The 14,079-nt window shown below is 44.0% G+C and overlaps 1 protein-coding gene across 3 annotated transcripts in view; it reads left to right on the plus strand.

The window, feature by feature from the left end:
- Window positions 1–270: 270 nt before the first annotated feature.
- The window catches only part of nfatc1 (nuclear factor of activated T cells 1), a 45,422-nt gene continuing 31,613 nt past the window's right edge, over window positions 271–14,079 (plus strand). The window contains exons 1-5 of one of the 3 annotated variants that reach the window (XM_039820958.1): window positions 271–287; window positions 1,694–1,831; window positions 3,157–4,198; window positions 4,700–4,859; window positions 10,620–10,822. In XM_039820958.1, coding sequence (XP_039676892.1) covers window positions 1,813–1,831; window positions 3,157–4,198; window positions 4,700–4,859; window positions 10,620–10,822 — 1,424 coding nt within the window. In that variant the 5' untranslated portion in view covers window positions 271–287; window positions 1,694–1,812. Of the gene's footprint in view, window positions 288–1,139; window positions 1,832–3,156; window positions 4,199–4,699; window positions 4,860–10,619; window positions 10,823–14,079 lie in introns of those variants that run through there. The other 2 variants (XM_039820957.1, XM_039820959.1) reach the window with 2 other exon arrangements.

Genomic DNA, 14,079 nt, shown 5'->3' on the forward strand with positions numbered 1-14,079 from the left:
AATGAAGATTTATAACACTTCCTGGCTGAGAGTGGAAGTGGCATAACATTTCAGTCCACCTTTAAGGATCACACCAACTAGGGCCAGCTGATAAGATGCTGTAGTGGTAGTGCAGCAATGTAGCTTCGCACCTCCAGGGATGGACAGACTCTTAGAGAGCCGCCATGTGACTATTGTCATCACAGAAACTCCGAGCCTGTTGCCAGCTGCTGAGAGGTCCAGACCTGCCAAAGATAGCAACAACCCTGCCTGCATGGGACTGAATGCGCTGAGGAGAGAGAAGCCGTGTAAGTATACACCAACCGCAGAGTGCGGCCTATGGAAAACTTTATGAAGATTCTCAGTTCAGCGTGTCAAATGACTGGGTATATGACTTGATTTTTATATAGTACTTCTATGGAAGTATGGGTAATTATGTGTTTTGTGCCCCGCAGACGTGCAGTCTGTCAGGAGGAAGTGGAAAGCAATTATTTGTCTATATGCAATAACTTCAAAACATCATGAGACGCACAAACAACATCTGAAGGAAGCTTTATGTTTTACGTATATGACTTATGAGGTAGCCTTTTGAGATTGATGTTCTGGCATGTTTCCGCTCACTTCACCTGTCCTCGTCTCTGCTGCAGCTTCAGCTGCAACCTGAAAACCCAGCGGCCTTTAACCGAGCATCCGTCTGCTGTAACCAGTTGATGAATATTCATCAACTGGTTACAGCAGACGGATATGGCTCTTTCAGGGTGGAAATTGCAGCAGTTTATTGTAAAAATGCTCGTGAGAATTATTCTGCACATAAATCTTGATTTAGGAGATTCCTCGTTCCATATGTCTCGCAGCAGCACATTGATTGCTCCATTGTGAATGATGCCAGTGGAAACGGATAGTTTAGATAAAGTTGGTGGAAACTGCAGATTAATGCTGTCCATGCTCATTAAGTCGGGCATGGATAATGGCGATATATATATCGCCATTATCCATGCCCGACTTAATGAAAAAGAAAGAAAAGAAAGTCACACTATAGTGTGACTTTCTTTTAACAGCTGTCACCCAACAAATCATAGTTTTTTGTTTTGTTTTTAGGTTTTGCTTTGTCACTTTAACTCCAGTTATTCCAGTGTTTATATTCAGATGGATGTTCACTCTGGCTCATATTCAGCTGCACCAGCTTTATGGGCGCCGTATGGGATGTTTGTTCCAATCACTGGAGGTTTGCATGTGGCTCTCCCGTGGCGAGGCTTATTTTACCCATCTCGGAGCCTTCAGGCTTCACTGCCAGCTTTGCTAATTGGCCTGTTTTGCCTCTGGAAAGCCCAGTGTGAGAGAGGATCTCCACTGGACCCATCTGGTGGTCGAGCGTGTAGATGCGTCAGAGAAGAGGGGCGGTGCGCCGCCGCCGAGGTGATCCCCGAGTTTAAAAGCGCAGAAGTCCTCTGTGCGCCGGAGCAGTGCGTCACAGCGACCCAGCAGAGCCAGGATCCCCCGACGCAGAGTCGGATCTCAACACAGCGACGAAAATAGCTTTTCCAAGCGAACACGTCTGAATCAGCCATGGTCTTATTCCACATGTTTTAATTATTTTGACGCATCTCTTTTAGAGTTTTCCTTTTTGGATGCGACTTTTTCTCTTTTTGAAGTAGCCTTTTTTTTTTTTTTTTTACTTTGTTATTTCTAATTATCGTTGTTTGCGGCGATACAGCGAGAGAGGATCCTGAGCAACAGCTGTGGAATATATAAACTCCGCTTTATGGATACAGAATCGCTCCCATCTGCACTCAGAGTTTGATCTTAGACGTGTCTCTCTGCGCAAAGAAGAAAATGAAATCTGCTGAAGAGGGTAAGTTGGACTTTTATTTATTACAGGAGGCTTTCCTTTTTATTATCACAGTGCAGTAAAGCTATTAATGTGGCATTTATTTAGCTTCTCATCATTGTTTGACACTTTACACCCGGATGCGATACATTGAGCTGCGATGTTATATTGATTTCGGGTCTCAGCTGCACTTTCTGCCCAGTTGATCGTCTGGATGTATTGAGCCTCAGTGTATTACAGTTAGTAACAGTATTAACGCAGTGGTGAAGATATGTATGCGCCCCTCCCTATGATTTTGGCAAGGTGGGCGTGGCCACATGATTTAAAAGTGTTTCCAAAATAGTCAGAACTGAACTTGTGCTAATGACTGACATGGCATTATGGGTAAAACTGTGAGTGATTCAGTTGCCAGCCTGTTAGGATGTTAGCTAATTTACAGCAGTCTAATTTTAGAAAACAAACATTTTTCGTGCTACTGTGTCACACACCGCAAGCAGCATTAAATGTAGACTAAGCACCATTTTCTTTTATTACAAGGAGTCATATTGGGCTGCACTGATGTCATTGTCTTTATGGTGGGGCCCCTAATTATCTTTAATTTACAGCAGACAGGAGCTGTGGTGACTGCATCTGTCTGTCTGCAGCAGACGTCTCCATCCATATCAATGTGCTCCACTGTGGTCACATTCACCCAGCTTCATGCACCATATAACCACATCTCACATTCCCTACCCCGCCCCCTGGTTGTGACCTTCGCCACAGACAGGCAGAGTTTCATATGACCCAGCGGGAGAGTTGGCACGAGACCACGAGCCCCGGCTTGGCACCGCACGTACCGCTTACAGCATGCAAATAAACCAATCATGTCCCTCCTGTGTTTATTTTTCAATGGCTGTTGGTACATGAAACTAGCCAACAAAAGCATTAGTGTGTGTTTTCATAATGTTACAGTTTATGGGCTGCAACATGTGCATTAAGTGGCAATGTGAAGTGGAAAAAAACACCTGGTTTTGCCCTCTGGTTATTTTTGGACTGGAGTTATTTTTGGAACCTTTATTCGTGTCTCCCACCTTTGCTTTGTATAATCGGAGCCATTCTGAGATGTTTTGTGTCACTCGCCTTAACGTGTTCGGGGAACTCCATTACATGAGGCGTTAAGTTTTCACTCGCATGCATCGTGAAATAGCCAGGGCCAAATCTGTTAAGGAAGCAGTCTCTCTAGCCATTATAGGCAAAACCTCTGCAGCTCTCAAAAGACTTAACTTGGCAACTGTCTCTCACTCAGTAAGAGAGCCAATGAATGTGTGTTTGATTATCATGGTAACAAAGTCAATCTGTTTGCTTTCCAGATGCATATGGCTACACGCCAAATGTCAGTCTCTCCCTCCCACTGGGCAACCCTTGTCTTCCCTCTCAGTACCACAGCCTCCACTCCAGCCCCACTATATCTGTCTCTGTCACTGAGGCTCTCATTTATGACACCCAGGATGACATGAGAGTGGCCGGCTACTATTCAACCTCAAGTGTCCGCCCAAACGGAGCCCCGACCCTGGAGAGCCCTCGCATCGAGATCACAGCCTACGGCCAGTTTCCTGAGGATGAGGTGGAAGAGAACAACCTTCCTGTTGCCAAGCGAGTCAACTCCATAGTGACGCTGACCCTCCCCAGTGCAGATAGTTACCGCGACCCCAGCTGCCTCAGCCCGGCCAGCAGCATCTCATCTCGCAGCTGCCACTCCGACGCCTCCTCCTATGAATCGAGCTTCTCCTACAACTACGACAACTCGCCCCAGAACTCCCCCTGGCAGTCGCCCTCTGTGTCCCCCAAGAGCTCCACCCTCGCCCTGCCAGGTGATGGCTGCACCTCTGGCGGCTCCCCTCGCCACTCCCCCTCCACCTCTCCTCGCACAAGCGTGACAGATGACACCTGGATGGGTCAGCGTAGCTCCAGTCCCAACTCCCCTTGTGGCGCAAAGAGGAAGTACAGCTTTAACGGCAGCGGGGCATCACACAAGCACTACCCATACTCGCCCAACCACTCCCCTGGACTGTCCCCGCAGACCTCCCCTCGCCTCAGTATCACAGAGGAGAGCTGGCTGCCAAACACCAACCAGTACACCAACTCAGCCATACTGGCGGCCATCAATGCCCTGACCACAGATGGAGTGGCTGACCTCGGGGAGGGAATCCCTATTAAAGCCCGGAAAACCGGCCTGGAGCACAGCCCCACAGTCAGCCTGAAGGTGGAGCCCGGAGGTGAGGAGCTGAGTCCAGGGGACCTCTGTCAGGATGACTCCAACCGCCTGCCATTAAAGAAGGAGGGCTACTGTGGTGGGTTTCTGGATGTGCCACAGCACCCATACTCCTGGTCCAAGCCAAAGCAATATGTCAGGTAAGCAAGCAATGACAGTTTGAGTTACAGATGAAGATTTTGGCCTTGAACAAGATCTCTTCAAACCAATAAAGCCTGAGGGGAATAGCTTTTTGTGTGCTTAAGAGCATAAAACTAAAACTGGTTCACTATTTTTGGCAACTGAGAAATGATGTGAAAAGTTCTCCATATGTGCAATTTATTGTTGTGACTGGTACAGTTGGTGTTGTATTGGTTCTTGTTTTTTTGTAACTGTGAAGGCATTTCTTTATTTGTGCAGCTTTTGAGTCCAAAACAAATTTCCCTTAGGGGACAATAAAGTATATTGTATCGTATCATACACAGACTTGTGAATACTGACAAGAAGTAAGTTTAAACATACTTGTAATTTCGGGTTTATCACAGGCTCTGGCATATCACATTGTTCACATTCTGCACATTCTACCTAGATAAGTGCATCTAAAATAAGTCCTCCCCTCTCTTTGCTAAGTTGACATGTTGGACATGTTTTTGCCCCGACAGCCCATCCCTGCCAGCTCTCGACTGGCAGCTGCCGTCCAGCTCGGGACCATACAGGCTGCAGATCGACGTGCAGCCCAAGTCCCACCACCGAGCCCACTATGAGACGGAGGGCAGTCGGGGAGCAGTGAAGGCCCTGGCAGGAGGACACCCAGTCGTTCAGGTCTGCTAAACCAGTGCTTCTCAACTTCTTTGGCTTGTGATGTCTTTAAACAAAGCAGTATCTATCCGAGAAACCCTATCACATGTTGCAAATGTCTAGATTTTCTCTTTACTTTGTGTCATATGAATATTTTTAGAGTTAAAATGACCCAGTACTCTATTCCTGGGGCAGCCTCTAGCTCACCCAGTAAGAGCGTTCGCCCCATATTGGCTGAGTCCTGCAGCGGCGCAGGGTTTGAATCCGACCTGCTGCCCTTTGCTGCGTGTCATCCCCCATCTCTCTCCACCTTTCATATCTATCCGCTTTCTAATAAAGGGAAAAAGCCCCAAAAAAATAATCTTTAAAAAAAACAAAAAAAAAACGACCCAGTACTCTATTTCATAGGAAGAAAAGCAAAAATCCTGTAAAACACAACATAATTATCACATTTATCATCTTGTAGTCCCTCAGATTTATCTCACGACCCCTTCCATGACAATGAACCATATGTTGAGAACCTCTGAGCCAGACTGTTTGGTTTCCTGTGATGATTAGACCAACACACGGTGCAACCATTAGACCCATTTTTTCTTACCTCACACTTTTCGCCTCAACACTTTTTTTTACCTTGTGTTAAAATAGATTGGGGCGACATGTGTTTCATGGCCTGGCTGTTATGTTATTCAAAGACGTCACATTTCTGAATGGAATACCATAGGTATGCTATTAGACAGACCAGTCCACTCCGTCAGTTCCTGTCCAGACAAAGATGACTCAGACTTTTCCATTACGTTGTCGAGTGCAGTGCAGACAGTTACAAAGCGATGTAGCATGGCCAGTAAGAGCTTAGTCATGAGCTTTAACCACAGTAGCTCTGGTGGTCGAGTCTAAAGAAAAAAATGTGGACAACTGCAGATATGTTTTGGTTTAAAACCCATCTGGTCCCCAAACCATTACTCCATACCGCTGACCTCAGTCTCTGAATAAATAAAGGGTCTGCAGCACAGAGTCGGGCAAAGTGAGTGGTGAGCCGGGCTGTCACTTTAATTAATACCTTTTGACATTTTATTAATATATTACAATAAGTCTACAAGTTAACCAGACATTCGTCACATGTGGGGCAGTGTGTTTGCCCTTGACTTTTGATAAAATGTCTTTTTAGAGTGAGTTTGAACCACAGAGGAGCAGCTAGCTAATCGTGCCCTTTAGTTTTGAACATTGCTAATCAGCCATTTTAAGGACAAACAAGCTGTGTCCCAATTCTATACTTCATACGAACTCCAAGTTTTTAAGTAAGTTGTGTATTCACACCAGAAAAGTGCAAAATTAAGTATACTCACTTAAATATACTAGTGCTCTACCTGCTGAACGCCAGAAAAATAAAGGTAGCGATTTGCTAGTGAACATAGTGGAGCTTTTAGCAGCTAAAGAGACAGATTTCCCCCTCGGGAGTTAGTGGAAACCAAAAGAGAGTGTAAAGGAGAGTGAATATTCAACTTCAAATTATGCTAATGTTGCTATTTATTTGCTCAATGTTTAAATAAGCCACTGTGTGTAAGCTTGTTTCGTTTCCGCGGAGTGGGCATGAATTTAGTTTAGCAGGTTTAAAACCTGAGAGATAATGGATTTCTGAGGCCAATACACAATATATATATATATATATATATATACATACATATTTATTTATACATTTATATATGTTTTTTTTTCACCATAAACAAACATTTAGGCAAAGGATCCCTTAAAATTGTCATAATACTGAGTAGTGCATTTTACAGTTGAAGAATAAACTTGTCAGGGCTCTCTGGTGGACAAACTATATGTTATGGCAACTCAATAATACTAATACAATAGACAGTATTTGTGATTAGCTAAAAATGGCTGATAATATTGGCTCCAGGTAGATCTTGGAAAACAATAAAATAAGTATTTATAATTTCCTGTTGCAACAAAATGGTTAAATACATTAATCTCTTTTATACTAACTGCAACAACATTATACTACTGTATAAAGTATACAGTATAGTACAGACTGTGTATTAGTATGTAGAATGGACAGAGTTTCATCCCACAGAAGGATTGTTGTCTCTAACAAGCCATTATTCAAAATGCTTTCAAGTTAAATGTAACAGTGTTGGGATATATTTTCCCACTGGGAAAACAGAAATATTATATTTGTATGCAGTTGTGGAGTAAGACATTTGGAAACCAAATGTATCATCCAGCGTGTTGCAACTCCAGCCACACATCTGTAAAGGGCGCGTGTATTTGTCCATGAGAAGGTGCTAATGATTTAATGACAGGGGTCTGGGTTCACCCCGGCTGAAAGAGAGAGTGTGTGTTCTCTTTAAACCTAAACCCAAACCTCCCCCTCCTTTTCCGCCAGCTACCACCCCAACCACACAGACTTCCCTTTGTTTAGGAAAGTTCCCGTGTGTACGGCTGACATCATCGCGTCCTGCGTCCTGCGGAGGCGGCAGCGACTAAACCACACACGTTTCTGGCAGGCTCTGATGAAGATGTTGGAGGGAGCCTCAGACAAGGCAGCCCCATCTCTGTGACTTCCTGATTACATGGTACACACAGCGCTGCAGCCTCTGCTGTGGACGCTGGCTGACGAAGCCTCTATGGCTTGTCCCGCCGCCCCTCTGACTCAAACCCTGCCCAGACTTTACAGAGTTTATTCTGGAAGGTCTTGTTCTGTATGGTGCACTTTTTTCTCTCCACGTCCAGCATCCAGCACAGCTAAGCCGGCTATTTTTTGTTCTCTTTCAATGCCATCGCTGCTGCCTGCCTCAACCACACCCGCCCTTACGCCAGCAGCAGACTGAAGTATGTCCCTCTGAAGTGCTCTGTGTAGTCCTCGCCACAGTTAATGCTCAGGGTTTCATGCTGTACTTTGGTGGAGAGGAAATACCCCCTAGTCAAGTCTGTGAGGTCTTCTTTTTTGAACACCGCTTTCAGGACCAGCCCATTGCTGAAAAGCACATCCAAAGAGCTGTTTTGAAGTGCATTTTTCTAGATTCATATTTTGAAGTCATGCGACTTTTCTCGACCTTGATCGAATTTAGATATCTAACCAAAGTATAATTAACAAATATCATGTGAAGCAAAAAGCGTGACGAGATGAATTGCTGGTAACACTGAGCTATCCTCTCTCTCTCTCTCTCTCTCTCTCTCTCTTCTTTCTCTCTCTGTCTCTAACTCTCTCTCTTACTCTCTCTCTCTTTCTTTCTCTCTCTCTCTCTCTCTCTTTCTCTCTCTGTGTCTAACTCTCTCTCTTACTCTCTCTCTTTCTTTCTTTCTCTCTCTCTCTCTCTCTCTCTACAAAACTAAAACACAGGAGTCCATATATACTGTATGTGTGTTTGTGTGTGGGATCATCCTTTTAGAGCTGGAAGGGTCTATGAAAGAACTGGAGAGGGAGCCCCAGTCGCCCTCACCCCTCTCTCCTCCTCTCTGGTGCCTTGTGCAGCCAGAGTCTTGGCATTCCTCTTGTGGGTGATAATATGAACTAGGGAGGGATCGCAGCATTGCCAGGGTGGAGGAGCAAAGGGTTTACATAAAGTGGTATCACAGTGATTTAATTGCATCAACAAATCATAACTGTCTGCAAGCTGCTGAACTTTATAAAACGGATGATTCAGACTGGAAAGGTTTCTTGATTTCAATATTGCCACTTTGATCATTTTATGTCTTAAAATGATACAGAATAATGCTGATGTGAACAAATGTTTCTACAAAGGCATACTTTTAAATCAGAATCAGCTCAGATGGTATTATCGAGTTCAATTATTTCTGTTTGCTTAGAATTTCATGCTGATAATAATTCAAAACCGATAATGAGTAATCTGTTTGTGATTACAGTTTGAAAGTAACCATCTAACCTTGTGAGCGGGCTTCCTCACTTCATCACACTCCTTCCTGCTGCCTAAATAAACAGCATTGCTAGGCAGCAACCCATTTCCTTACACAAATATACAGGACTTCTGCAGGCTCTTAACCCTGACAGGGATCCTCCTCCAAATCACATGTTCTGCTTCCCCAGTCTGAGCCTTTCACTCTTGTTGTGGGCACTCCTCCTTGCCTCGAGTGCTCTTCTTATGCAAGTGAAAGCTGTGGTCTTCATTTCCACATTTCCCTGCCGTTCGCTTCAGCGGGCAATCTTATCCACAGAAGTGTATAATTAGGTGGGGTTCAGCATCTGCCTCTATAACACGTTGACATGGTCTGGGGTTAGTGATGTGCACATATTGTCCATTTTTCTTACCCACTCATGCCAGTTTTGATTCATGAAGTCATATTATTTCAGGTTTAGTTTTATACATGCTATATAGCTAAAGATAATAATACAAATTCTTATGTTTTGCAAATTAAGTGTAGTTTAGTTCAAACTTACTATTACATGAATTTGAACATTAAATCTTCATAGATGGAACCGTAATATTACTTAACCCTCACTGGCCAACAATAGTATCAGCAAAAATTGCTCAATTGTAATGAAAAGAATGGAAAGATGTCCACCTGTTTTGTCAGATAACATCAGTTGTGATGCTTTAGCTAAAAAAAATTGGGATTTTGGAAAATGCAATAACGCTGAAATCCAAGTTTATTTATTAATAACATATTATTCATATATTAGTCTCTTATAATGGAATGGGCGGAAACATTAAAAACAACATATTTATTGTGTTGGAGGAGGAAAAGTTGATCAGGTTTGTTGGGTCGCACCTACCTTTTCAACAGTGACCGTGTTGTCACATTTCATCTCTTTAGTGAAAACATATCTTTGTTCACATACTGTACCTGGTTAATTTATAACATTTAATTTCACTGTAACCCGACAATGTGAAAGTGATTCACAAATGCAACAAAACATTCTCCACCATCTTTGCTATGAAAACTATGGATTGCTGCTTTAACCTCTCAAACAACAATAAATATGAACACTTTCTCCATATAATCTAATGCCTTATATTTTTTCATACATTCCTACATTGGGGCCCCTGTAATTTCTTATTATACACATTGTGTTTCTTTCAATTGCTTTAATGTCATAATGCCAAGTATTATGCTCTGATTCCTGTATAGATAACATACATAACTCTCACAGTGTGTCAGTAGTAGCTGCTGTTCTCGGATTTCAGCCTGTGGGTTTGGGCTTCATGCCTGCACTCTGCAGTTTGGGTGGTTGAGGTCATCCTGGCAGGAGGCCTCCTGTCAAGCAACACCTATGGAGGTCTGGGAGTACTTAAGAAGCTTTGGGTCGAGCCCACCAGCTACAGCGAGCAGCACTTCTGTGCTCTCTCCAACTCCATCGTGCCGGGTTCATTTTATTGATAAAAATCAGAGCAGGGTCACGGCTGAGAGTTTTTCTTGACCCAGATTTGCCGGCGCTCGGTGGGACTGACATGACTTTGACTTCTCTGAAACACTAGCTTAGTCTTGTCACAAATCAAAACGCTGCTCGCTGTAGGTGGTTTTCCTGCTCTCTGGCAGCAGCTGCCCCTGAGGTTCAGCTACTGTAGGATCAACATCTTGGCAGGCCTGACATGAACTGATGGAGGAAGTGTATACATGCCATTGGTAGTAAATTAAAGTAGATGAAAAGGGTGATTACAAGATCCTAAATGGGTGCTTTGTTTGAAAACCATCACGCTGAGAGCCTGACCTCTGAAAGAACTGTGTTTGTCCTTAACAGCATGCAAGTGGAAGTTTTTTTGGATAGGACATGGATCTTAACCGCAACCGTGTCTTTATTCTTTCTTTTTCCCCTCTTAGCTCCACGGCTACATGGAGAGCGAGCCTCTGACCCTGCAGCTGTTCATTGGCACAGCCGACGACAGGCTGCTGAGGCCCCACGCTTTCTACCAGGTCCACCGAATCACCGGGAAGACGGTGTCCACCCCGAGCCATGAGGCCCTGCACAACAACACCAAGACCCTGGAGATCCCACTGCTGCCAGAGAACAACATGCGGGCCATGTGAGTATCAGGGCCTGTACCCATCCCAGTGAGGTGACTGCAGTAGGTTCAAACTGGGATATATTAGGTGAAAAAGATTTTTTTTTGTATCTTGAGGCTTCTGAAGAAAAGTCAAGGAGGGGCTCTCATGGCAGCAAATGGATCGAAAGGCACAAGACCGGAGAAGATGGAGGGCTTATGTTCCTTAGGGAATACAAAGGCCTAAATGAATCAATTGGACATCAAGTCCCGATTTATTCAGGAATTGACGTGGACTTGTCTTGAATGACTTGAGACCCAAAAAACGTAAAAATGGTTAAATCTGGTCGAAAAGGCAAACGTTTTAGACATCTAGAGGTATATTCTATTAGGGCAAGTCCAAGTCAGGTCTCGAGTCAGTCGAGAAAAGTCCTTAAGACCAAGTCCAAGTCAAGTATAAAGCCTCTATAAGTAAAGTAAGTCCTGACCAAGTCATGACTTACTTTACTTGACTTTACGTGTTCTTTGAATCAAGTTGAATCACATATATGCCACGCCCATTTCCGCTAAGAAGTTTTTTTGCAATATCGCGCAATGTTCAAAACCAACTTTTTTTAACTCCTCCTAGGCTGTGCGACCAATCTCCACAAAACCTGGTACATAACATCTTCAGATGGACCTGATAAAAAGTTATCAAAATAAATTTGCTACGTTAAAGAATGCGCAATTTACAACCAAACAAATTTTCGTAGCTAGCCACAAAACACGAACTTTAGCATATATTGGCCAAATTAATAGGTATCAGATCTAAACTGGTTTTATTGTTCGACATCCCACTCCGAGCCTCTGTACCAAATTTTGTGAAGATCGGCCATTAGGGGGTGCTATAATGAATTTAGACGCGTTTTGGCAAATAAGTCAATGCATTTAAATGGGAAATTTGCAATAGCAATATCTCTGCCGCAGTAAATGCTATCATCATAAAACTTGAGATTATTCTTCGACATGCCGCTCTGCGGTTCTATACCAGATTTGGTGATGATCTGCCTTTAGGAGGTGCTATAATTGAGGTAGAAGCGTTTTGGCCTTTTACTCAATGAATGGGAAATTTGCTATTGCATTTCACTACAGACTTTGGAGCTCGCACTTAGTGAAATTTCAGGACTTTTGCCTCGCCCGCATCGTGCTTTGGGTTCTCCTTTCGCGGCGCTCCGCTGTCGCGCGCTCCGCTTTCGTGGGCTCTGCGTGCCATCAGGGGCGACTCGCGCCAGGGAGGCTTGGACCCCATCATTACTGCCTGCAGTTCTAGTTAGGGGTCCAAGCCCGAGGCTGGAAGAATCGGCGGTAGCGAAGCTACGCCGTTCGCACAGCAGGGCTGGGGAACCCTATTGCTTTTCTAAGGTTTCTTATTATTCTTCCGCCGATAAAACAAATTCTACAGCCTAAACCGTACATGGTGGGGGGTGCCGTTTTCAGGACTGGTCCAGATCACTGCAGGGACCTAGGACAAAACAATTCAGCCACTAGGTGGCACTATAGCAGAAAAAATGCGTTTGGCCTTATAACTCCCACACCGTACACCCAACATTTAAAACATTCCATTTCTGCCTAGACTTTTATGGGTGAAAAATCGCAATTTATCGTAAACCTGCTTTTTCGTACTCCTCCTAGACCGTGCGACCGATCTGCATGATACTTGGTACATAGCCTCTCCAGACCGACCTGACAAAACTTTATCAAAAGAATTTTTGTCGGATGAAAATTTCGTGAATTACGCACAACCAAATTTGTGTAGCTAACTACGAAGACACAATTTTGCTACGTTACCCCATTCACAATTTACAAGCAAACTAATTTTCGTAGCTAGCCACAAAACACGAACGTTAGCATATCTCGGCCAAATTAATAGGTATCGGAGCAAGACTTGGTATTGTTGTTCGACATCCCACTCCAAGCCTCCCTAATAAATTTGGTGAAAATCGGCCATTAGGGGGCGCTATAATGAACGTAGAGGCCTTTTGGCAAATAAGTCAATGCACTTAAATGGGAATAATTTGCAATGAAATATCTCTGCTGCAGTAAATGCTATCATCACAAAACTTGAGATAATTGTTGGACATGCCACTCTGTGGCTCTCCACCAGATTTTATGCGATGAAGAGGAAATTTGCAATTGCAATTCACTTCAGACTTTGGACCTCGCACTTGGTCAAATTTCTTGACTTTTGCCTCACCGCCATCGTGCTTTGGGTTCTCCTTTCGCGGGCTCCGCTTTTGTGGGCTTTTAGCGTCGTCAGGGGCGACTCACGCCAGGGGGGACTGGCGCCGGGGAGGCTTGGACCCCGTTCATAACTGGACTTGTTCACTTTGTAAACCTATAACGTGCACAAAAAGATATATAACACAATAAAGGAAAGGGGAAAAGCCAAACAGCATAATATGAGCACTTTAAGCTTGCTCCTGATGTTTAGTATCCTGTGTGTGTGTGTCCAGCACGAGCGTGTGTTCCTTTTGTGTGTTTGGGTTGTGAAAGTGTTGCCCTCTGTACACAGACGGGTGGCTTTTCCATTTATATAAGCCTCAGAGATCAGATTACTGGGGAAGCTCTGGGCTGCTAACAGGGGCCTGGGGTTTCTGTCTGAGCTGCAGTCAGTAGCAGCCTGCTAGCATCAGCACTTTCTCTGTGTTTTAATGGATGTAACACATAAGCTCCCCTTATACAACGACTTCATCTCAGGATATGGTTTCTCTTTTCTCACGGGGGATACGCCTCAGAGTACTTAAAGTGTAGGCGGCAGATTTGTGGGAGATTTATTCGTTTTGACATGAACTCCAGTGTGACATAGAGATGTTTTATGATGTGGTATAGAAACAGGCATTATTGTATTTCTGAAATTCATGATGATTCAGGGGGACGTGTGTTAAATTAAATCATTAATCAGTTAGCTAATATGAAGCCAAAAATGGCATTGTTTAACTTGGTATGCCTCCAATTAACTCCTAACAAATTACATGATAGCATTAAATACTGCCCCTCTTTTTGGTGTTGTGCTTTCTTTCTAAAACTTTGTCTCAGGCACTGAACGGACGCCTTAGTATGTGGTTTTGCACTCAGCTTGCATGATGTGTAGGCGGAGAGAGCGGAACAGCTGGGGTCCTTAGCATCAACACCTGATTGCTTCGCCAGTGGAGCAGCAGACCCTGGTGTCTGGCGAGAAGAATGTTAGGGAGTGTTCAAATGTGTGTAAAAGTTGACATTAACTAGGCTTTGAGGAATGCAGCATCAAGTAGCACGGCGGT

This window comes from Perca fluviatilis, chromosome 13, assembly GCF_010015445.1.
Source record: "Perca fluviatilis chromosome 13, GENO_Pfluv_1.0, whole genome shotgun sequence".
NCBI lineage: Eukaryota > Metazoa > Chordata > Actinopteri > Perciformes > Percidae > Perca > Perca fluviatilis.